Source organism: Salvelinus namaycush, unplaced genomic scaffold, assembly GCF_016432855.1.
Source record: "Salvelinus namaycush isolate Seneca unplaced genomic scaffold, SaNama_1.0 Scaffold43, whole genome shotgun sequence".
NCBI lineage: Eukaryota > Metazoa > Chordata > Actinopteri > Salmoniformes > Salmonidae > Salvelinus > Salvelinus namaycush.
This window is the reverse complement of record NW_024061120.1, coordinates 145,783-170,487: the sequence shown is the minus strand read 5'-3', so window position 1 is coordinate 170,487 and position 24,705 is coordinate 145,783. Positions and strand designations below refer to the sequence as shown.

At 48.3% G+C, this 24,705-nt stretch overlaps 1 protein-coding gene across 1 annotated transcript in view; it reads left to right on the top strand.

Moving 5' to 3' along the window:
* LOC120041280 (kinesin-like protein KIF13B) overlaps positions 1-22,094 on the top strand; it is a 58,082-nt gene extending 35,988 nt beyond the window's left edge. The window contains exons 23-37 of the mRNA XM_038986213.1: positions 2,176-2,325; positions 2,979-3,078; positions 3,723-3,849; positions 3,920-3,975; positions 6,322-6,440; positions 7,208-7,384; positions 9,403-9,495; positions 10,452-10,610; positions 12,235-12,312; positions 13,939-13,998; positions 14,331-14,442; positions 14,654-14,787; positions 15,857-15,940; positions 16,488-21,051; positions 21,295-22,094. Coding sequence (XP_038842141.1) covers positions 2,176-2,325; positions 2,979-3,078; positions 3,723-3,849; positions 3,920-3,975; positions 6,322-6,440; positions 7,208-7,384; positions 9,403-9,495; positions 10,452-10,610; positions 12,235-12,312; positions 13,939-13,998; positions 14,331-14,442; positions 14,654-14,787; positions 15,857-15,940; positions 16,488-21,051; positions 21,295-21,551 — 6,270 coding nt within the window. The 3' untranslated portion in view covers positions 21,552-22,094. The remainder of the gene's footprint in view (positions 1-2,175; positions 2,326-2,978; positions 3,079-3,722; positions 3,850-3,919; positions 3,976-6,321; positions 6,441-7,207; positions 7,385-9,402; positions 9,496-10,451; positions 10,611-12,234; positions 12,313-13,938; positions 13,999-14,330; positions 14,443-14,653; positions 14,788-15,856; positions 15,941-16,487; positions 21,052-21,294) is intronic.
* Positions 22,095-24,705: the final 2,611 nt, after the last annotated feature.

The following is a 24,705-nucleotide window of genomic DNA, read 5'->3' as shown; positions in this document are numbered from 1 at the left end:
GCAGTGAATGTCTGTGATCCTTGCAGGACAAGTCTCTAACCTGAACCCTGTCTACCCCTCCCCAGGGCCAGTCTCTAACCTGAACCCTGTCTCTCCCTCCCCAGGGCCAGTCTCTAACCTGAACCCTGTCTCCCCCTCCCCAGGGCCAGTCTCTAACCTGAACCCTGTCTCTCCCTCCCCAGGGCCAGTCTCTAACCTGAACCCTGTCTCTCCCTCCCCAGGGCCAGTCTCTAACCTGAACCCTGTCTCTCCCTCCCCAGGGCCAGTCTCTAACCTGAACCCTGTCTCTCCCTCCCCAGGGCCAGTCTCTAACCTGAACCCTGTCTCTCCCTCCCCAGGGCCAGTCTCTAACCTGAACCCTGTCTCCCCCTCCCAAGGGCCAGTCTCTAACCTGAACCCTGTCTCTCCCTCCCCAGGGCCAGTCTCTAACCTGAACCCTGTCTCTCCCTCCCCAGGGCCAGTCTCTAACCTGAACCCTGTCTCTCCCTCCCCAGGGCCAGTCTCTAACCTGAACCCTGTCTCTCCCTCCCCAGGGCCAGTCTCTAACCTGAACCCTGTCTCTCCCTCCCCAGGGCCAGTCTCTAACCTGAACCCTGTCTCTCCCTCCCCAGGGCCAGTCTCTAACCTGAACCCTGTCTCCCCCTCCCCAGGGCCAGTCTCTAACCTGAACCCTGTCTCTCCCTCCCCAGGGCCAGTCTCTAACCTGAACCCTGTCTCTCCCTCCCCAGGGCCAGTCTCTAACCTGAACCCTGTCTCTCCCTCCCCAGGGCCAGTCTCTAACCTGAACCCTGTCTCCCCCTCCCCAGGGCCAGTCTCTAACCTGAACCCTGTCTCTCCCTCCCCAGGGCCAGTCTCTAACCTGAACCCTGTCTCCCCCTCCCCAGGGCCAGTCTCTAACCTGAACCCTGTCTCCCCCTCCCCAGGGCCAGTCTCTAACCTGAACCCTGTCTCTCCCTCCCCAGGGCCAGTCTCTAACCTGAACCCTGTCTCCCCCTCCCCAGGGCCAGTCTCTAACCTGAACCCTGTCTCCCCCTCCCCAGGGCCAGTCTCTAACCTGAACCCTGTCTCTCCCTCCCCAGGGCCAGTCTCTAACCTAAACCCTGTCTCTCCCTCCCCAGGGCCAGTCTCTAACCTGAACCCTGTCTCTCCCTCCCCAGGGCCAGTCTCTAACCTGAACCCTGTCTCCCCCTCCCCAGGGCCAGTCTCTAACCTGAACCCTGTCTCCCCCTCCCCAGGGCCAGTCTCTAACCTGAACCCTGTCTCCCCCTCCCCAGGGCCAGTCTCTAACCTGAACCCTGTCTTCCCCCTCCCCAGGGCCAGTCTCTAACCTGAACCCTGTCTTCCCCCTCCCCAGGGCCAGTCTCTAACCTGAACCCTGTCTCCCCCTCCCCAGGGCCAGTCTCTAACCTGAACCCTGTCTACCCCTCCCCAGGGCCAGTCTCTAACCTGAACCCTGTCTCTCCCTCCCCAGGGCCAGTCTCTAACCTGAACCCTGTCTCTCCCTCCCCAGGGCCAGTCTCTAACCTGAACCCTGTCTCCCCCTCCCCAGGGCCAGTCTCTAACCTGAACCCTGTCTCCCCCTCCCCAGGGCCAGTCTCTAACCTGAACCCTGTCTCTCCCTCCCTCAGGGGCAGTCTCTAACCTGAACCCTGTCTCTCCCTCCCCAGGGCCAGTCTCTAACCTGAACCCTGTCTCCCCCTCCCCAGGGCCAATCTCTAACCTGAACCCTGTCTACCCCTCCCCAGGGCCAGTCTCTAACCTGAACCCTGTCTACCCCTCCCCAGGGCCAGTCTCTAACCTGAACCCTGTCTACCCCTCCCCAGGGCCAGTCTCTAACCTGAACCCTGTCTCTCCCTCCCCAGGGCCAGTCTCTAACCTGAACCCTGTCTCCCCCTCCCCAGGGCCAGTCTCTAACCTGAACCCTGTCTCCCCCTCCCCAGGGCCAGTCTCTAACCTGAACCCTGTCTCTCCCTCCCTCAGGGGCAGTCTCTAACCTGAACCCTGTCTCTCCCTCCCCAGGGCCAGTCTCTAACCTGAACCCTGTCTCCCCCTCCCCAGGGCCAGTCTCTAACGTGAACCCTGTCTCCCCCTCCCCAGGGCCAGTCTCTAACCTGAACCCTGTCTCCCCCTCCCCAGGGCCAGTCTCTAACCTGAACCCTGTCTCTCCCTCCCCAGGGCCAGTCTCGTCGTGTTCAGGTGGAGGTACGGTCCGTACAGGACTCGGGCACCATGCCTCTCATTGCCACAGACGTCCTCTCTGTTTCCATCGGCAACGTGGAGGTTCGGCAGGCCCGCCCTTCGGATGAGGACGTGGACAGCTATCAGGTAACACTGACTGGAATCCGTTTATGGTAGTCTGAGACATTGGGAGAATCTCAATTGTATTTCCTTGACTCCTCGTGTCCTCACTCCTCTCCTCCTTCTCAAAGCCCATTGGGTTGAAAGGTCAGAGGTTCCTCCCCTCTGACCTTCTCATCCAAAGGGCTTTGAGAAGGAGGAGAGGAGAGAGGAAGGAATAAAGGAAATGCAGTTGAGATTCTCCCCCGTGAGTTGAGTGGAGGAGGAGATTCTCCCCCGTGAGTTGAGTGGAGGAGGAGATTCTCCCCCGTGAGTTGAGTGGAGGAGGAGATTCTCCCCCGTGAGTTGAGTGGAGGAGGAGATTCTCCCCCGTGAGTTGAGTGGAGGAGGAGATTCTCCCCCGTGAGTTGAGTGGAGGAGGAGATTCTCCCCCGTGAGTTGAGTGGAGGAGGAGATTCTCCCCCGTGAGTTGAGTGGAGGAGGAGATTCTCCCCCGTGAGTTGAGTGAAGGAGAGTAGTCACAGGGGTTTTTTCAGTTGGGCACACCGTACCAAAACAGAAAATGTTGTTCTTATTGGACAAGATCAGATAGTACCCGGGCTGAGGTGTGAGTCTGTGTAGGAGAAGACAATCTGACTATATAGGAGGGATAGAGCTGAGGTGTGTGTGTGTGTGTGTAGGAAGTTGATCTGGAGAGGTTAAGGGACCAGTGGCTGACCACCCTCACTACGAGACAAGAGTACCTGGACCAGTACCTGCAGAAGATGGTCCAAAAGCCCGGTCAGCCCTGACTAACACTTACACATTACACACAGAGCGTATTGATGACCTCCTCACGACACACATTACACACAGAGCGTATTGATGACCTCCTCACGACACACATTACACACAGAGCGTATTGATGACCTCCTCACGACACACATTACGCACAGAGCATATTGATGACCTCACAACACACATTACATTACACACAGAGCGTATTGATGACCTCCTCACGACACACATTACACACAGAGCGTATTGATGACCTCCTCACGACACACATTACGCACAGAGCATATTGATGACCTCACAACACACATTACATTACACACAGAGTATTGATGACCTCCTCACGACACACATTACGCACAGAGCATATTGATGACCTCACAACACACATTACATTACACACAGAGTATTGATGACCTCCTCACGACACACATTACGCACAGAGCATATTGATGACCTCACAACACACATTACATTACGCACAGAGTATTGATGACCTCCTCACGACACACATTACATTACACACAGAGTGTTGATGACCTGTACTCTGACAGTCAGATTCAAAGCCTCTGTCTGATTGCTCTCTTTGGAGCTTTCTGTTGAGCAGTTTGACAAGACTATAATCAGTGAATATGGTTGTGTGTGTGTAGATAAGTCAGAGGATGACGTGGAGAGGGAGGCCCAGCTGTTAGAATGTCGTCTGACCCTGACAGAGGAACGTAACGCCGTCCTGGTACCTTCAGCTGGTAGCGGGATCCCTGGAGCCCCCGCTGAGAGGTAGAGGGTGTGGGGGGGTGCTGTGCTGTGAGCTCCCAGTGTTCTGATTGGTTAATTTCCCCTGTTCCAGAGTTCCTGTTCCTGGGATGGAGACTCACATTCCTGTTGTCTTCCTGGACCTTAGTGGTACGTTCTGCTATGTTCTCCTCTTCCCTCCTCTGTTCTCCTCTTCCCTCCTCTGTTCTCCTCTTCCCTCCTCTGTTCTCCTCTTCCCTCCTCTGTTCTCCTCTTCCCTCCTCTGTTCTCCTCTTCCCTCCTCTGTTCTCCTCTTCCCTCCTCTGTTCTCCTCTTCCCTCCTCTGTTCTCCTCTTCCCTCCTCTGTTCTCCTCTTCCCTCCTCTGTTCTCCTCTCTCCTTCACTCTTTCCCTTCTTTCACTCCCTTCTTCATGTTAGAAAAACTAATTGGCAGCATTTCAAGCCGTTAAGAAATAGATATGCCTCCTCAATTAAGAAATGGATGTGCCTCCTCAATTAAGAAATGGATGTGCCTCCTCAATTAAGAAATGGATGTGCCTCCTCAATTAAGAAATGGATGTGCCTCCTCAATTAAGAAATGGATGTGCCTCCTCAATTAAGAAATAGATGTGCCTCCTCAATTAAGAAAGCTAAATCAAGCTACTCTACTCTCTAATTTCTATCGGACTGCTGCTGATTCATCTAGATTTTCTAAACTGTTTAATGAACTGGAGCATGGACATTCTTCTCCTTCCCTGCCTAAGACAGTCGTTAGACGCTGGCATCGTTACTGAAAGAAATGAGAAGGGATGCTTTTAATAAGTATTTTATTTTGGCAGGCTTTTTATTTGAAAGAAACTGTGGTTTAATTGACTCTGGTCAGCCAGCCAGTCGACTGCCTGCCCCTCAATCAGACTCCAGTTGGCTCATTGGAAGATAGGTCAACTTCTAGTGAACGTTTATTTTCATTTCAACAACTTTCTACTTGTGATGTGCGAGATGCCTTGCTTAAAAACGTATGTAAAAAATAAAATTGATATTTTTATGCTGCAGCTTCCTGTTCCCCTTGATTGCTGAGTCATTGACACACATTTTTAATCTAACGATTATTCCCAGAGTTTGGAAGGCGGCCCGTGTGCTCCCTCTTCACAAAGGTGGTGACCCCCCCTCATGCCGATTTTAAATTTAAAAAATTTAAATATTTAGGTCGATCTTGAAATTGTTTTGTCTAGAAAAAAATGTTAGAATCATTTAATCAACTGTTAGCTTAGATCCCCCCCTACTGTAGCTATGAGATGTAAGTGTTCACCAGTCTGGTTGCAGGCCGGGTCATAGCAGCTCTGACTCCCTGTCTAAATGAAGACACCTTGGTCTCAGCATTGACTCCCTGTCTAAATGAAGACACCTTGGTCTCAGCATTGACTCCCTGTCTAAATGAAGACACCTTGGTCTCAGCATTGACTCCCTGTCTAAATGAAGACACCTTGGTCTCAGCATTGACTCCCTGTCTAAATAAAGACACCTTGGTCTCAGCATTGACTCCCTGTCTAAATGAAGACACCTTGGTCTCAGCATTGACTCCCTGTCTAAATGAAGACACCTTGGTCTCAGCATTGACTCCCTGTCTAAATGAAGACACCTTGGTCTCAGCATTGACTCCCTGTCTAAATGAAGACACCTTGGTCTCAGCATTGACTCCCTGTCTAAATGAAGACACCTTGGTCTCAGTATTGACTCCCTGTCTAAATAAAGACACCTTGGTCTCAGCATTGACTCCCTGTCTAAATGAAGACACCTTGGTCTCAGTATTGACTCCCTGTCTAAATAAAGACACCTTGGTCTCAGCATTGACTCCCTGTCTAAATAAAGAGACCTTGGTCTCAGCATTGACTCCCTGTCTAAATAAAGAGACCTTGGTCTCAGCATTGACTCCCTGTCTAAATGAAGACACCTTGGTCTCAGCATTGACTCCCTGTCTAAATGAAGACACCTTGGTCTCAGTATTGACTCCCTGTCTAAATGAAGACACCTTGGTCTCAGTATTGACTCCCTGTCTAAATAAAGACACCTTGGTCTCAGCATTGACTCCCTGTCTAAATAAAGACACCTTGGTCTCAGCATTGACTCCCTGTCTAAATGAAGACACCTTGGTCTCAGCATTGACTCCCTGTCTAAATGAAGACACCTTGGTCTCAGCATTGACTCCCTGTCTAAATAAAGACACCTTGGTCTCGGCATTGATTCCCTGTCTAAATAAAGACACCTTGGTCTCAGCATTGACAGAATAAAGGTTAAATCATAAGTATTTTGGCTTTGACTCTGAACCCCCCCTCTCTCTCTCTCTCTCTCTCTCTCTCTCTCTCTCCTCTCTCTCTCTCTCTCTCTCTCTCTCTCTCTCTCTCTCTCTCTCTCTCTCTCTCTCTCTCTCTCTCTCTCTCTCTCTCTCTCTCTCTCTCTCTCTCTCTCTCTCTCTCTCTCTCTCTCTCTCTCTCTCTCTCTCTCTCTCTGTGTGTCTAGCTGATGATTTCCAGGACAACCTGTCTGCTCCGCTGGCTGGAGGTCTAGACGCCATGCTGAACCAGGAGGACGAGGATGAGTTCTTCGACCTGCACATCGTCAAACATTCCGATGGAGAGGTGAGCTAACGGTCTTAAAGACAAACTGGGGCTGAAACCGACTGAGGCTCTAACACCAGTAGTGATCTCTTGGTCCAAATCAACACCTCGTCTTTTCTTTAGACACTTCTCATATATCTGAAAGGATCAGATGGGTAGAAACCGGTGCTACCGGCCCGGTGGACTCTCTGCCAAGCTGCTTACTCCTATCAGACCCCTTTTTAAGGTCTATCAGAAGTAGGGGACTAGATGTTGAACCAGGCATATATCATCCCCCTCCCCAGGGACTAGATGTTGAACCAGGCATATATCATCCCCCTCCCCAGGGACTAGATGTTGAACCAGGCATATATCATCCCACTCCCCAGGGACTAGATGTTGAACCAGGCATATATCGTCCCCCTCCCCAGGGACTAGATGTTGAACCAGGCATATATCGTCCCCCTCCCCAGGGACTAGATGTTGAACCAGGCATATATCGTCCCCCTCCCCAGGGACTAGATGTTGAACCAGGCATGTATCGTCCCCCTCCCCAGGGACTAGATGTTGAACCAGGCATGTATCGTCCCCCTCCCCAGGGACTAGATGTTGAACCAGGCATGTATCGTGCCCCTCCCCAGGGACTAGATGTTGAACCAGGCATGTATCGTCCCCCTCCCCAGGGACTAGATGTTGAACCAGGCATGTATCGTCACCCTCCCCAGGGACTAGATGTTGAACCAGGTATATATCATCCCCCTCCCCAGGGACTAGATATTGAACCAGGCATGTATCATCCCCCTCCCCAGGTTGGTGCGGAGGCGTCTTGGGACTCTACGGTACATGACTGTCCCCAGTTGAGTCGCGGTGTGTCGGCTGACCTCCGAGTGTACCTGACAGTCAGGGTCGTAGTTCAGCTCTCACACCCTGCTAATATGCAGCTGGTCCTCAGAAAACGCATCTGTGTCAACCTAGCCGGACGACAGGTAGGAGTCACACACACACTGGACAACAGGTCAGAAACATGCTCAGTAACTTGCTCCTGTATAATATATAACTATATATAACTTGCTCCTGTATAATATATAACTATATATAACTTGCTCCTGTATAATATATAACTATATATAACTTGCTCCTGTATAATATATAACTATATATAACTTGCTCCTGTATAATATATAACTATATATAACTTGCTCCTGTATAATATATAACTATATATAACTTGCTCCTGTATAATATATAACTATATATATAACTTGCTCCTGTATAATATATAACTATATATAACTTGCTCCTTTATAATATATAACTATATATAACTTGCTCCTGTATAATATATAACTATATATATAACTTGCTCCTGTATAATATATAACTATATATATAACTTGCTCCTGTATAATATATAACTATATATAACTTGCTCCTGTATAATATATAACTATATATATAACTTGCTCCTGTATAATATATAACTATATATAACTTGCTCCTGTATAATATATAACTATATATAACTTGCTCCTGTATAATATATAACTATATATAACTTGCTCCTGTGTAATATATAACTATATATAACTTGCTCCTGTGTAATATATAACTATATATAACTTGCTCCTGTGTAATATATAACTATATATAACTTGCTCCTGTGTAATATATAACTATATATAACTTGCTCCTGTGTAATATATAACTATATATAACTTGCTCCTGTGTAATATATAACTATATATAACTTGCTCCTGTATAATATATAACGATATATAACTTGCTCCTGTATAATATATAACGATATATAACTTGCTCCTGTATAATATATAACGATATATAACTTGCTCCTGTATAATATATAACGATATATAACTTGCTCCTGTATAATATATAACGATATATAACTTGCTCCTGTATAATATATAACGATATATAACTTGCTCCTGTATAATATATAACTATATTTAACTTGCTCCTGTATAATATATAACTATATATAACTTGCTCCTGTATAATATATAACTATATATAACTTGCTCCTGTATAATGCAGTTGTACATGCATTAAGCATTAGTTTTTCAATCTTCATTCATTTCTGGGCATATTAATTAGTAATAATAATTAATAATTAATGAATAATTAGTATCCAGTCTATACCAATGATGATTTGTATGATGTAACTTAATTGGGTATAGTTGGATGTTTATAGGTGGATGTTTACATCATGGGTATAGGTGGATGTTTATAGGTGGATGTTTATATTGTGGGTATAGGTGGATGTTTATAGGTGGATGTTTATATTGTGGGTATAGGTGGATGTTTATAGGTGGATGTTTATATTGTGGGTATAGGTGGATGTTTATAGGTGGATGTTTATATTGTGGGTATAGGTGGATGTTTATAGGTGGATGTTTATATTGTGGGTATAGGTGGATGTTTATAGGTGGATGTTTATATTGTGGGTATAAGTGGATGTTTATATTGTGGGTATAGGTGGATGTTTATATTGTGGGTATAGGTGGATGTTTATATTGTGGGTATAGGTGGATGTTTATATTGTGGGTATAGGTGGATGTTTACATCGTGGGTATAGGTGGATGTTTATATTGTGGGTATAGGTGGATGTTTATATTGTGGATGTTTATATTGTGGGTATAGGTGGATGTTTATATTGTGGGTATAGGTGGATGTTTATATTGTGGGTATAGGTGGATGTTTATATTGTGGGTATAGGTGGATGTTTATATCGTGGGTATAGGTGGATGTTTATATTGTGGGTATAGGTGGATGTTTACATCGTGGGAATAGGTGGATGTTTACATCGTGGGAATAGGTGGATGTTTACATCGTGGGAATAGGTGGATGTTTATATCGTGGGTATAGTTGGATGTTTATAGGTGGATGTTTATATTGTGGGTATAGGTGGATGTTTATATTGTGGGTATAGGTGGATGTTTAAATCGTGGTTATAGTGGAGGTTTATTTCATGGTTATGTACCAGGGTTGGGGTCAGAGTCTGATGAAGAGGATGTCTCATCGCAGCACCATCCCTGGCTGTGGAGTCACCTTCGAGATCGTCTCCAACATACCCGGGGTGAGAGAAACGCGGGTGTTTTGGTGCCAACACCCGTGAACTCATTTAATTTTTGTATACTGGGTAAAAATCCCTTGAGGTTAAATACCTGTTTTTGGAGGGAGACATGGTAAAATTCAGCAGGAGAATACAGTAAAAAGTACATAATGTTTTGGTGCCAGAATGGCACCCAGAGACTTTTCAATCTCAATGGTACCCAAACCCAGTTAGCTGAGGTCTGTTTTCATGATTTATGGCACATGTTGATGAGGTCACTGTGATATTGTCACTTTCGATGGGTGTCCAGAACTAACAGTTTTCATATAATCTTTTTTGACTCTGACACATTATTGACAATGCATTATCTACGGTGCATTATCTATTAAACATTATTTCTGATACATTTTCTATGATACATTTTCTATGATACATTATCTTATTCGGGTAACTGGCAAAATAAAGGAAACACCAACATAAAGTGTCTTAATAGGGCGTTGGGCCACCACGAACCAGAACAGCTTCATTACACCTTAGCATAGATTCTACAAGTGTCTGGAAGTCTATTGGAAGTCTATTACCCTATTCTTTCATCATTTTGGTGTTCTGTTGATGGCGGTGGAAAAACACAGTCTCAGACGCCTCTTCAGAATCTCCCATAAGATCTGGTGATTGAGACAAGCCATGGTATATGGTTTACATCGTTTTCATGCTCATCAAACCACTTGTGCCGTTTGAATGGGGGCATTGTCATCCTATGGGGGCATAGCCATGATATCTCAAATAATGGCCTGCCAGGTATTATTATACATGACCCTAAGCATGATGGGATGTTAATTGCTTAATTAACTCAGGAACCACACCTTTGTGGAAGCACCTGCTTTCAATATACAGTTCTCTTTTGGTATCCCTCATTTCCTCCAAGTGTTTGCATTATTTTGTCAGTTACCTGTACATTATCGATGCTTCTCCTCCTCCAGGATGTCCAGGGTCCAGAGGACAGAGAGATGCTGGCCAGACTAGCAGCTAGTGTGGATGTCCAGGATGTCCAGTCAGCGGACAGTGAGGCGGCCATAGAGAAGTACCTCCGCAGTGTCCTGGCTGTGGAGAATATACTCACCCTGGACCGACTACGACAGGTAGACAGACCTCTCCACAATAATACAGACAGTCGTGGCCAAAAGTTTTGAGAATGACACAAATATTAATTTCCACAAATTTTACTGCTTCAGTGTCTTTAGATATTTTTGTCAGATGTTACTATGGAATACTGAAGTATAATTACAAGCATTTCATAAGTGTCAAAGGCTTTTATTGACAATTACATGAAGTTGATGCAAAGAGTCTTCTTTTTGAAGACCTTTGCAATCTGCCTTGGCATGCTGTCAATTAACTTCTGGGCCCCATCCTGACTGATGGCAGCCCATTATTGCTTAATCAGTGCTTGGAGTTTGTCAGAATTTGTGGAGTTTTGTTTGTCCACCCGCCTCTTGAGGATTGACCACAAGTTCTCAATGGGATTAAGGTCTGGGGAGTTTCCTGGCCATGGACCCAAAATATCGATGTTTTGTTCCCCGAGCCACTTAGTTTTCACTTTTGCCTTATGGCAAGGTGCTCCATCATGCTGGAAAAGGCATTGTTCGTCACCAAACTGTTCCTGGATGGTTGGGAGAAGTTGCTCTCGGAGGATGTGTTGGTACCATTCTTTATTCATGGCTGTGTTCTTAGGCAAAATTGTGAGTGAGCCCACTCCCTTGGCTGAGAACCAACCCCACACATGAATGGTCTCAGGATGCTTTACTGTTGGCATGACACAGGACTGATGGTAGCGCTCACCTTGTCTTCTCCGGACAAGCTTTTTTCCGGATGCCCCAATCAATTGGAAAGGGGATTCATCAGAGAAAATGACTTTACCCCAGTCCTCAGCAGTCCAATCCCTGTACCTTTTGCAGAATATCAGTCTGTCCCTGATGTTTTTCCTGGAGAGAAGTGGCTTCTTTGCTGCCCTTCTTGACACCAGGCCATCCTCCAAAAGTCTTCGCCTCACTGTGCGTGCAGATGCACTCACACCTGTCTGCTGCCATTCCTGAGCAAGCTCTGTACTGGTGGTGCCCCGATCCCGCAGCTGAATCAACTTTAGGAGACGGTCCTGGCGCTTGCTGGACTTTCTTGGGTGCCCTGAAGCCTTCTTCACAACAATTGAACCGCTCTCCTTGAAGTTCTTGATGATCTGATAAATGGTTGATTTAGGTGCAATCTTACTGGCAGCAATAACCTTGCCTGTGAAGCCCTTTTTGTGCAAAGCAATGATGACGGCACGTGTTTCCTTGCAGGTAACCATGGTTGACAGAGGAAGAACAATGATTCCAAGCACCACCCTCCTTTTGAAGCTTCCAGTCTGTTATTCAAACTCAATCAGCATGACAGAGTGATCATCAGCCTTGTCCTCGTCAACACTCACACCTGTGTTAACGAGAGAATCACTGACATGTCAGCTGGTCCTTTTGTGGCAGGGCTGAAATGCAGTGGAAATGTTTTTGGGGGGATTAAGTTCATTTGCATGGCAAAGAGGGACTTTGCAACTAATTACAATTCATCTGATCACACTTCATAACATTCTGGAGTATATGCAAATTGCCATCATAAAAACTGAGGCAGCAGACTTTGTGGAAATTAATATTTGTGTTATTCTCAAAACTTCTGGCCACGATTGTACACTCACCTCTTACATAACATAAACCCTGTGTGTCTGTGTGTGTGTAGGAAGTTGCAGTGAAGGAGCGGTTGTCTGTCAAGACCAAGTCTCCCAGACGTGCTCTCAGCTCTCCTAATGTGAACCGGGTAAGAAATGAGATCACACGGTCTATCTACCTACACCTTAAGGCTTTAGCAAGCTACAGTTCGGCTGGCGCCTAGCCCATCTCGGCTAGCATACTCCCTTTTAATGGGCAGAAAAAAACGACAATAGGACTGTTTGTCCATCTTGAGATGCCGTAGCCAGTATACACTTCCTCCAAAATAGTCTGAATGAATTTTCACTGAACAAAAATATGAACGCGACATGTAAAGTTTTGTAAAGACTCCTGAACATCTAGTCAAATGGTTACCCAGACTATTTGCAGTGCTCTCCCCACCCCCTCTTTACACCTGCTACTCTCTGTTGTCATCTGTGCATAGTCACTTTAATAACTCTACGTACATACTACCTCAAATAACATAACCGGTGGCCCCGCACATTGACTCTGTACCGGTACCCCATGTGTATATAGTCTCGCTATTGTTATTTCAGTGCTGCTCTTTAATTACTTATTTTTTAAACTGCATTGTTGGTTAGGGGCTCGTAAAGTAAGCATTTCACTGTAAGGTCTTCACCTGTTGTTGTATTCGGCGCATGTGACTAATAACATTTGATTTGATTTGATCTGAAATAAGAGCCGAGAAATGTTACGCACAAAAAGCTTATTTCTCTTCTCTGCACAAATTAGTTTACATCCCTGTTAGTGAGTATTTCTCCTTTGCCAAGATAATCCATCCACCTGACAGGTGTGGCATATCAACAAGCTGATTAAACAGCATGATCATTACACAGGTGCACCTTGTGCTGGGGACAATAAAAGTGCAGTTTTGTCACACAACAATATGCCACAGATGAGGGAGTGTGCCGTTGGCATGCCGACTGCGGGAATGTCCACCAGAGCTGTTACCAGAGAATTCAATGTTCATTTCTCTTCCATAAGCCGCCTCAAATATACCCTGGCGAGATCCTGACGCCCATTTTATTTTATTTTTTATTATCTGACCAACAGATGCATATCTGTATCGCCAGTCATGTGAAATCCATAGATTAGGGCCTGATGAATTTATGTAAATTGACTGATTTCCTCATATGAACTTTATCTCAGTAAAATCAATGAAATTGTTGCGTTTAAAAAAAAAAATTCCAGTATAAGATAACAAAAGAAATCTGTCATTCATTTTGACGTTTTTGCCGAATAGACCTTAGTCGTGTAATTTTACATCTAACTTAAATGTTTGGTGCAGTATTTTTCAAAGGAAAAAAATGTCCATGAAAACGAGTCGTCTCTCATTGAATGACAACAAATACTTTTTTGAAGAATCCCTACTGTTGACCAATCACCCGACGATGGGGCTTAGACTTCGGCTCCGATTTTAAAACTCTCATGAAATCCAAAACGAACAGAAATGTCACGAAATGTCGTCATATTTTATGCACCAACTCTACCAAACTGTTTCATCTGGGAAGCATGAGGACGCCTCTACCATCAGCCAGCTATTCCCATCATCTCAGTAACGTAATAACTTACTGCTTAGTAACTACTAGTTAACCTGTAAAGACTACAGTGTACCCTAAGACTTGCGCTAGCTCTCTAAACTAAGGCTTTAGCTCAGCAGGCTAACAGTCTTGTTTGAACCCTGCTCTGTCCCGCTAACCATACCCTCTTCTAGCTGTCAGGATCCTGGAGCAGACAGGACCTGTCCTTCAACCACAGGCTACATGACAACAAGGTGAGACGTCCCTAAACTAGGTTAATCTAGAAAATAGATTTCCCCCCCCCCCCCCCCCCCCCCCCCCCAAATGTGTACAGCAACTTTTTATAGTTTGGGTATCAAACGCCATGGCAACATACTCTAACAACACCTTAACTATCAAACACCATGGCAACATACTCTAACAACACCTTAACTAACAACAAAAAAGTAACCATATCTCTACCAACCAGGGTTGGGATCAATTCCATTTCAATACCAGTCAGGAAGTACAATCAAATTCCAAATGATATATCTACCAACTATATATCACAAAAATGTTTCTACTGTTCCATCCCTGATATCCTCAGGGCTGGTCCGAAAGTCACCAGGACCTGTCAGTTGTTCCTCCCCCGTCCCACTCCAGACGTACCCTCCCCAGCTCCATTCTACCTCTGGGCCAGAACATCCTCCCTGACACTGGTGAGAACAACAAAGTCCTCTAATATAACCTCAGGGCTAATGGTCGCTATCCTTTTCCTCACCCTTGAGCCTTCACTGCTCTGGTGCTGCTATTAAATTACCTGTTCTGCCTGTCCTCTGGGTTCATCTGTTGGGTTTCTCCTCTCCAATTTATAGCTTCCTCTCCTCTTCCTCCTCTCATTTTTCCTCTCCCTCCCTGTACGACCTCTAGGCCTCTCACTGCGTGCTCGTGCTACCTATTATGTCTCCCCAGTCAAGGCTCTGGTCCCTCCTGTCCCCAAACTGCTCAAGTCCCTGTTCTCTGCCAGGGAGGAGAAGAGAGACCTGACTCCTGTCCCCCAGCAGGTAAACTTAACTAAGGCCACACTTTATTTGGATAGTTCCCTATTGAGGATCTACAGATGGTCAAAGTATCTGTTTGTAAGCAACTGGTTACTAAGGTTAGGGTTAGGTTAGGGTTAGAATAAAGGTTAAGGGTCAGTGAATAGTTAGTTGAAATTTTGTTCAAACTTTTGCTTTTGCCACAACTGCTTTCTGGTCAGTTCTTAGACATTCACATGATCTCACACATTTAGCATACTGTATGTAGAAGCAGCCATAGTCTGTTTTTAGAGACTGTATCTGTCCAAGGGGTTTTTTGGTCGGGAGTATTCTCCAGCAGTGTGAAGATGTGGTGGAGTGGACAGGAGAGGTGATGTGACAGTGGTTGAGTTCCAGGTGCTATGGGCTGAGGCCAGAGGATGACAGGTTTAGTTCTGTTTGGACCTGCTGACAATGGCTCATTCTCCTGCTTGCATCTTCCAATAAAAACATGTGAAAACAATCACTTGTCAGTTCTCACTGTGATTCCAGAATTCATCTAGAACTCGGAGTCTGCTGATCTGCCACCAATGTCTCTAGTGTCTGTCCCACCCCCCCCCCCCCCCCCCCCCCTTACCCCTTATCTGAGAAGAGAGAGGTTTGGAATGTTTAGCTATACATGTGTCCTTTTATAATGCTTTATTTAATTCCCAGGGTTTTGAGCAGGTCAGAAAGGACATCTAGAATGGAGGATGATTTAATAGAAAAGGGACAGGAATCTGTGTACTGTCCCTAGATCAGAGGCTAGAATCGGTATACTGTCCCTAGATCAGAGGCTAGAATCGGTATACTGTCCTTAGATCAGAGGCTAGAATCGGTATACTGTCCCTAGATCAGAGGCTAGAATCGGTATACTGTCCCTAGATCAGAGGCTAGAATCGGTATACTGTCCCTAGATCAGAGGCTAGAATCGGTATACTGTCCCTAGATCAGAGGCTAGAATCGGTATACTGTCCCTAGATCAGAGGCTGGAAGGACATCAATGATTGATTTAACTGTCAATATACTCTGTGAAACATCTCAGATCAAATTTTAACATGAAACTCATGTTTAGCCTGTCCCTCGGAGCCTGCCTTTCATCCTAGTGCAGTCACCAAGTGTTGAAGAGGACTTGGATACCACACTTGGTCGTCACTTGGTAAGTCACTTGATCTTATGTCCGTAGTTCATTGACTATTTCTTAAATGTTTCGCCCAAATTTCCTTAGGCACTCCGATTTGAGGGATTTTAAAATCTTGCCCAACACTTGTCCAATAATCGAATAAGGGAACGTCCCGAACAGAGTTGTGGGTCAATAATACATTTGACATTTGTTGTTGGATTTCGTTACAGAAAAATATGAAGAAAATAATGCAGGTAAAATAAACTTGATTTATTTCACAGCAAAACAAGTTTTTTTTAAACGAGGGACAATGCGTGCCAGCCAGCGACCTGGCAGCCAGGTCAAAGACTGGCCCATCCAGCCACACTGACAATGTAACGAGTTATAATGACACACAAAGCAAGATTCATAATAGACAAATAATGTGGTCTTAATAAAAAAATCAATTACATGGCTCCTACACCTAGAAATGAGAGGTGTGTGTGTGTGTGTGTGTGTGTGTGTGTGTGTGTGTGTGTGTGTGTACAGTATCATGCTCATCACCAACCATTACTAGTCTGTGTCGCCATGGTTAATTCCACAGGTTCCCATTGGGGAATTCATCCCCCCAGAGAGCCAATCAGAGGCCCCAAAAACCATGCCCCTCCCACCACCCATCATCCCGCTCATCATCCCTGAGATGGAAGACCTCAGCCCGGTCAGCGAGGCGTCTACCAGCGTCTCCACGGCAACCCTGTCAGAGCCCTACCTGATTGGTGGGGACGTCACTCCGTCAGCCAATCTCAGGCCAGATGGCTTTGAGGCGATGCACAGGTCGTTCGAGGCCGACATCGGTCGGTATCTTCATCATGACTGTAACATGGCCGACCGGGAGGAAGAGGAGGAGACTCCTCAGATACCCCAGGCCACTGACCTGGAGGCTTCAGAGACCGAGAGGACTGACACTAGCACACCCCAGGCAGACAGGACTGAGACTAGTACACCCCAGGCAGACAGGACTGAGACTAGTACACCCCAGGCAGACAGGACTGACACTAGTACACCCCAGGCAGACAGGACTGACCCTAGCACACCCCAGGCAGACAGGACTGACCCTAGCACACCCCAGGCAGACAGGACTGACCCTAGCACACCCCAGGCAGACAGGACTGACACTAGTACACCCCAGGCAGACAGGACTGACACTAGCACACCCCAGGCAGACAGGACTGACACTAGTACACCCCAGGCAGACAGGACTGACACTAGTACACCCCAGGCAGACAGGACTGACACTAGCACACCCCAGGCAGACAGGACTGACCCTAGCACACCCCAGGCAGACAGGACTGACCCTAGCACACCCCAGGCAGACAGGACTGACACTAGTACACCCCAGGCAGACAGGACTGACACTAGCACACCCCAGGCAGACAGGACTGACACTAGTACACCCCAGGCAGACAGGACTGACACTAGTACACCCCAGGCAGACAGGACTGGCACTAGCACACCCCAGGCAGACAGGACTGGCACTAGCACACCCCAGGCAGACAGGACTGGCACTAGCACACCCCAGGCAGACAGGACTGACCCTAGCACACCCCAGGCAGACAGGACTGACCCTAGCACACCCCAGGCAGACAGGACTGACCCTAGCACACCCCAGGCAGACAGGACTGGCACGAGCACACCCCAGGCAGACAGGACTGACACGAGCACACCCCAGGCAGACAGGACTGACACGAGCACACCCCAGGCAGACAGGACTGACACGAGCACACCCCAGGCAGACAGGACTGACACTAGCACACCCCAGGCAGACAGGACTGAGACTGATAAACTCAGAGCAGAATCTCATCTCCCATTAGAACCACACGGCACCTCAGGAGAACCTGAAGAGTCACTGACACAGTCCATGCCAGACAAGTCTACACAAGTTCACTACAGACTACTACCGTCTGTAGTATCAGTCCAGTCAGAACAATCAGTCCAGTCAGAGTCACTGACACAGTCCACACCAGATAAATCTACACATGAACTGTCTATAGTGTCACATCAGTCTGAACCACCAGTCCACATAGAAGAACCAGTCCACATAGAAGAACCAGTCCACATAGAAGAACCAGTCCACATAGAAGAACCAATGGAGTCCGAGATACCTCAGGAACAACCAGAGATGGAGGTAGAATTGTCATCATCACTGGGCCAGACAGAACAACATGTCGGCAAGTCTGTAACGGATCTTCCAGAATCAGAACTGTCTGCATCAGAACAGTCTGCATTTGATCAACCAGAACCACCGGTAGAATCGGCACCAGGTCTAAAAGAGTCTTCACCGCTGGACCAGTCTCCAACAGCACCAGCCCTGCCACAAGAATCAGATCAAGCAGCCACAGAACAGACAGGACTGGGTGAATCAGCTGGTTCAGAACCAGTACTAGGCCAAACAGATCAACCAGTAGAAGCAGGTCCAGACCAGTCCCAGCCTCCATCAGAGCTACCAGAAGAACAAGACCAGCGGGCACCTCTAGACCAGCGGGCACCTCTAGACCAGCGGGCACCTCTAGACCAGCGGGCACCTCTAGACCAGCGGGCACCTCTAGACCAGCGGGCACCTCTAGACCAGCGGGCACCTCTAGACCAGCGGGCACCTCTAGACCAGCGGGCACCGGCAGCCCAGCGGGCACCTCTAGACCAGCGGGCACCTCTAGACCAGCGGGCACCTCTAGACCAGCGGGCACCTCTAGACCAGCGGGCACCTCTAGACCAGCGGGCACCTCTAGACCAGCGGGCACCTCTAGACCAGCGGGCACCTCTAGACCAGCGGGCACCGGCAGCCCAGCGGGCACCTCTAGACCAGCGGGCACCTCTAGACCAGCGGGCACCTCTAGACCAGCGGGCACCTCTAGACCAGCGGGCACCTCTAGACCAGCGGGCACCGGCAGCCCAGCGGGCACCGGCAGCCCAGCGGGCACCTCTAGACCAGCGGGCACCTCTAGACCAGCGGGCACCTCTAGACCAGCGGGCACCTCTAGACCAGCGGGCACCTCTAGACCAGCGGGCACCTCTAGACCAGCGGGCACCGGCAGCCCAGCGGGCACCTCTAGACCAGCGGGCACCTCTAGACCAGCGGGCACCTCTAGACCAGCGGGCACCGGCAGCCCAGCGGGCACCTCTAGACCAGCGGGCACCTCTAGACCAGCGGGCACCTCTAGACCAGCGGGCACCTCTAGACCAGCGGGCACCTCTAGACCAGCGGGCACCTCTAGACCAGCGGGCACCTCTAGACCAGCGGGCACCGGCAGCCCAGTCTGAACATGCATCTACCCCGGTAGAGCCTCCAGTTGATGAGCCTGCACCTAGCCAGCAAGCCAAAGCACCAGTGCAAGCTGTAGCTCCGGTCACTGCCCATCCATCTCTGACCTCAACACCAACCCCTGCCCCAGCCCCTACACCTGCCCATCCAGCTCTGACCTCATCACCTGCCCCTGCCCCAGCCCCTACACCTGCCCATCCAGCTCTGACCTCAACACCAACCCCTGCCCCAGCCCCTACACCTGCCCATCCAGCTCTGACCTCAACACCAACCCCTGCCCCAGCCCCTACACCTGCCCATCCAGCTCTGACCTCAACCCCTGCCCCTGCCCCTACACCTGCCCATCCATCTCTGACCTCAACACCAACCCCTGCCCCAGCCCCTACACCTGCCCATCCAGCTCTGACCTCAACCCCTGCCCCTGCCCCTACACCTGCCCATCCAGCTCTGACCTCAACCCCTGCCCCAGCCCCTACACCTGCCCATCCAGCTCTGACCTCATCACCTGCCCCAGCCCCTACACCTGCCCATCCAGCTCTGACCTCAACACCTGCCCCTGCCCCAGCCCCTACACCTGCCCATCCAGCTCTGACCTCAACACCAACCCCTGCCCCAGCCCCTACACCTGCCCATCCATCTCTGACCTCAACACCAACCCCTGCCCCAGCCCCTACACCTGCCCATCCAGCTCTGACCTCAACACCTGCCCCTGCCCCAGCCCCTACACCTGCCCATCCAGCTCTGACCTCAACCCCTGCCCCAGCCCCTACACCTGCCCATCCAGCTCTGACCTCAACCCCTGCCCCAGCCCCTACACCTGCCCATCCAGCTCTGACCTCATCACCTGCCCCTGCCCCAGCCCCTACACCTGCCCATCCAGCTCTGACCTCAACACCTGCCCCTGCCCCTACACCTGCCCATCCAGCTCTGACCTCAACCCCTGCCCATCCAGCTCTGACCTCAACCCCTGCCCATCCAGCTCTGACCTCAACACCAACCCCTGCCCATCCAGCTCTGACCTCAACACCAACCCCTGCCCATCCAGCTCTGACCTCAACCCCTGCCCCAGCCCCTACACCTGCCCATCCAGCTCTGACCTCAACCCCTGCCCCAGCCCCTACACCTGCCCATCCAGCTCTGACCTCAACCCCTGCCCCAGCCCATCCAGCTCTGACCTCAACCCCTGCCCCAGCCCCTACACCTGCCCATCCAGCTCTGACCTCAACCCCTGCCCCAGCCCCTACACCTGCCCATCCAGCTCTGACCTCAACCCCTGCCCCAGCCCATCCAGCTCTGACCTCAACCCCTGCCCCAGCCCCTACACCTGCCCATCCAGCTCTGACCTCAACCCCTGCCCCAGCCCCTACACCTGCCCATCCAGCTCTGACCTCAACCCCTGCCCCAGCCCCTACACCTGCCCATCCAGCTCTGACCTCAACCCCTGCCCCAGCCAAAGCCCCTCTTCTAACTGTAAACCCTGTCCCGGCACTAGTTGTCAAAACTCCCACTTCCAGTAGCACATCAGCCAACGCATTCAAGATCCAGAAAGTAAAGACATCCGACCTGAAGTCCTTCCAACCTATCTTAGATGAGGATGAAGGCCAAGCAGGGGCAGAAGGAGTGGGGGCCAGTAGTCTGGGTGTTGACCTCTCTGTTCCTCTGGAGAGACTGGAGATCCTCTCCGACTCAGACGAAGGAGCCACCGACGTAGCCACAGCCGTGCCTGACTGGCTGAAGGTGGGGGAGTTTGTGACTGTAGGAACTAATAAAAGTGGTACGGTGAGCTACGTGGGACCTACAGACTTTGCAGAGGGAACCTGGGTTGGAGTGGAGCTGGATTTACCTGCAGGTAGGTACTATAGCAGAGATAATATTATCTCGTCTAGATTAGACGGCGACCTCAGTGTTTTGATATGAGTTCTCAGAAATGCCCCAGTGAACATTATTATGTCAGAAATACCCTTACTAATTTGAAAGATTCTGCTATTTAATTTTGAATGACAGGTTATTGTCTATATTATGTTAGTGTGATAGTATTTTAGGGTGGATGTGCCCCAGTTCTCTCACTATCAATCTCTCTCTCTCTCTCTAGGGAAAAACGACGGGTCCGTGGGTGGAAAGCACTACTTCCACTGTAACCCTGGTTACGGGGTGTTGGTGCGTCCTGATAGGGTGAGCCGTGGAGGAGTCGGGGGCGGGGCTAAGCAGAAGCGGCGACAGCAGCAGAAGCGTCGCAGTGCTAACCTATCTGGGTCCAGCCCTAACCTGGCTGCCCTCACTGCCCTGGCCAAGGGAGATGGGGCTGGGTCCAGTCGCAAGGGACAGAACCGCAAGTCCTGGAACAGCTGAGAGGAGAGAGTAGCAGGGTTGGGGTCAATTCCATTTCAATTCAGGAAGAAAATTGACATTTTCAATGCTTCTCTGAGAGAAATGAACTGAATTGAAATGGTATTGAGCCCAACCCTGAAGGGTAGTCTTCTATGTAGAGTTCCATAGGGAGAAGAGAGATCTAGGGTAGTCTTCTCTGTAGAGTTCCATAGGGAGAAGAGAGATCTAGGTACACTGAAAAAAATTATAAACGCAACTATTTCAAAGATGTTTAACACTTCTTATAATGAAATCAGTCAAATTGAAGTGAATTCATTCTTAATTTATGGATTTCACATGACTGGGAATACAGATATGCATCTGTTGGTCACGGATAAGTCATTAAAAATAAGTAGGGGCGTGGATCAGAAAACCAGTCAGCCAGCAGCATACCACCTTGCACCCCACTGCTGGCTGACCTATGAAGTCCTAGTCAGTCCCTGGATGGGAGACCAGATGCTGCAGGAAGTGGTGTTGGAGGGCCAGTAGGAGGCACTCTTTCCTCTGGTCTAAAAAAAAAATTCCCAAAACCAGAGGGCAGTGATTGGGGACACTGCTCTGTGTAGGGTGCCGTCTTTCGGATGGGGCGTTAAACGGTTGTCCTGACTCTCTGTGGTCACTAAAGATCCCATGGCACATATTGTAGGAGTAGGGGTGTTAACCCCGGTGTCCTGGCTAAATTCCCTATCTGACCCTCATACCATCATGGCCGCCTAATCATCACCAGCTTCCAATTGGCTCCCTCTCCTCTCCCCTGTAACTATTCCCTAGGTGGTTGCTGCAAATGAGAATGTGTTTTCAGTCAACATACTTGATAGAACAATGGTTAAATAAAATGAATTAAACCATTTTCCTCATGCAGCGCGACACATCTCCTTCACATAGAGTTGATCAGGCTGTTGATTGTTACCTGTGGAATGTTGTCCCACTCCTCCTCAATGGCTGTGCAAAGTTGATGGATATTGGCGAGAACTGGAAAACGCTGTCGTACACGTTGATCCAGAGCATCCCAAACATGCTCAATGGGTGACATGTCTGAGTATGCAAGCCATTGAGGAACTGGGACATTTTCAGTTTCCAGGAATTGTGTACAGATCCTTGCGACATGGGACCGTGCATGATCATGCTGAAACGGGAGGTGATGGAGGTGGATGAATGGCACGACAATGGGCCTCAGGATCTCGTCACGGTATCTCTGCGCATTCAAATTGCCATTGATAAAATGCAGCTGTGTTTGCTGTTCATAGCTTATGCCTGCCCATACCAGATCCTGGTGAGGACGACACGCATGCAGATGAGCTTCCTTGAGATGGTGACTGACCGTTTGTGCAGAAATCCTTTGGTTGTGCAAACCCACAGTTTCATCTGCTTTCCGGGTGGCTGGTCTCCGACGATCCCGCAGGTGAAGAAGCCAGATGTGGAAGTCCTGGGCTGGCATGGTTACACGTGGTCTGCAGTTGTGAGGCTGGGTGGACTTACCGTCAAATTCTCTAAAAGGGCGTTGGAAGCTTATGGTGGAGAAATGAACATTAAATTATCTGGCAACCGCTCTGTTGGACATTCCTGCTGTCAGCATGGCAATTGCTTGAGACATCTGTGGCATTGTTGTGTGACAAAACTGCACATTTTAGAGTGGCCTTTATTTGTCCCCAGCACAAGGTGCACCTGTGTAATGATCATGCTGTTTAATCAGCTTCTTGATATGCCACACCTGTCAGGTAGATGGATTCTCTTGACAAAGGAGAAATGCTCACTAACAGGGGATGTAAACACATTTGTGCACAACATTTCAGAGACATTTCTGGGTTCTTTTTATTTCAGCTAATTTTACATGTTGAGTTTATATTTTTGTTGAGTGCAGAAGTTCTGTCTCACTACTGCTGTACAAATGTACGGTAGAGGTGCAGCTGAAAACCCACAACATTTCAAGAGATAAGAGGTGCACATTTTTGCTCATTTTTAAAAGTCCAGCCATCGATGGACAGATAGAAGAGAGGCCCAGTTTATGATGCTGCATCAATGTGCAAGTCCATGTATCTTAGGCTTTCATACTGTTATTTCATATCATCTGAATGTATTTTTTGGGGGGGGGGGGGGTTACCAGCCTTACATAGTCAGATAGGGCCTCTCAGGTTCTCATTAAAGTAACTAATGTGGTTAAGTAATGCCATGTGCTTCTGAAGCTTTTTTCACACTGCAGCTCTTTAATGCTCAAATCAATACAGACTGCGTTGTCTTACGTCAGATCGTGTCACTGCTACGCTCGTCCCTCCAATCTCAGTGCACACACACCACGTCGTGCTATACCACCACCAAGTGGGGAATATGTGTAATGACATTACCACAAATGATGTGCCTTATTTTATTAACTATGTTTATTAACGATGTTGGTAGAATAATCTCAGTGCACACACCACGTCGTGCTATACAAGTGTCTCAAATCCGATGTGTGTTTTCAGACTGTAGTCATTGGCTGACGTGGTTTCGCTGGTTGTCAAGGTAATGGCAGGCGTGTGTGCGGTGCTGTTGGCTGATTTGGTGGTGGTGCTCGTGTTTCCTCTCACTCAGAATAGCTGTTGTGCAGCAAGCTAAGTTGACGGACAACAATGCCTGCTATGTAAGTCTCCCAGTTGCTTTGCATGTTCAAAATCATAGCGTGAGAACACTTATAAAGCCTCAAAGGATAAGATGATTTTAACTTTCAAAACGACTCATTTTTGTCTTGCTACAGCGGTCAACTAGGTTGCTGTTTAGTTTAGTTTGCTAGGACATACACTAATTTGTTTGTAAACAATTAACAAGCTACTTAGCTACCACAAGTTTTAGTTGAAACTGTCAACAGAGTAGCAAGCAACAAGATGTGCCAAATAAGTCTTAAAAACCACTTGGAAGGAAAATAAATCAGATTTGACTGTTCAGACAGAAGTCATTGCCAGGAATCTGATTTGTATCTGATTTCAATTCACTTACGAATGTGGCTCAAAAATATCTGATTCCATGTGCTTTTTGGGTGTTCCGACTGCAGGGGGGGAAAAACAGATTCGAATCGGATATGCCTAAAAAAAAAAGTGGATTTGAGTCACTTCAAACTGCTAGTGTGAACAAGGCTTTAGTGGGTATCATTGTATTGGAGTAT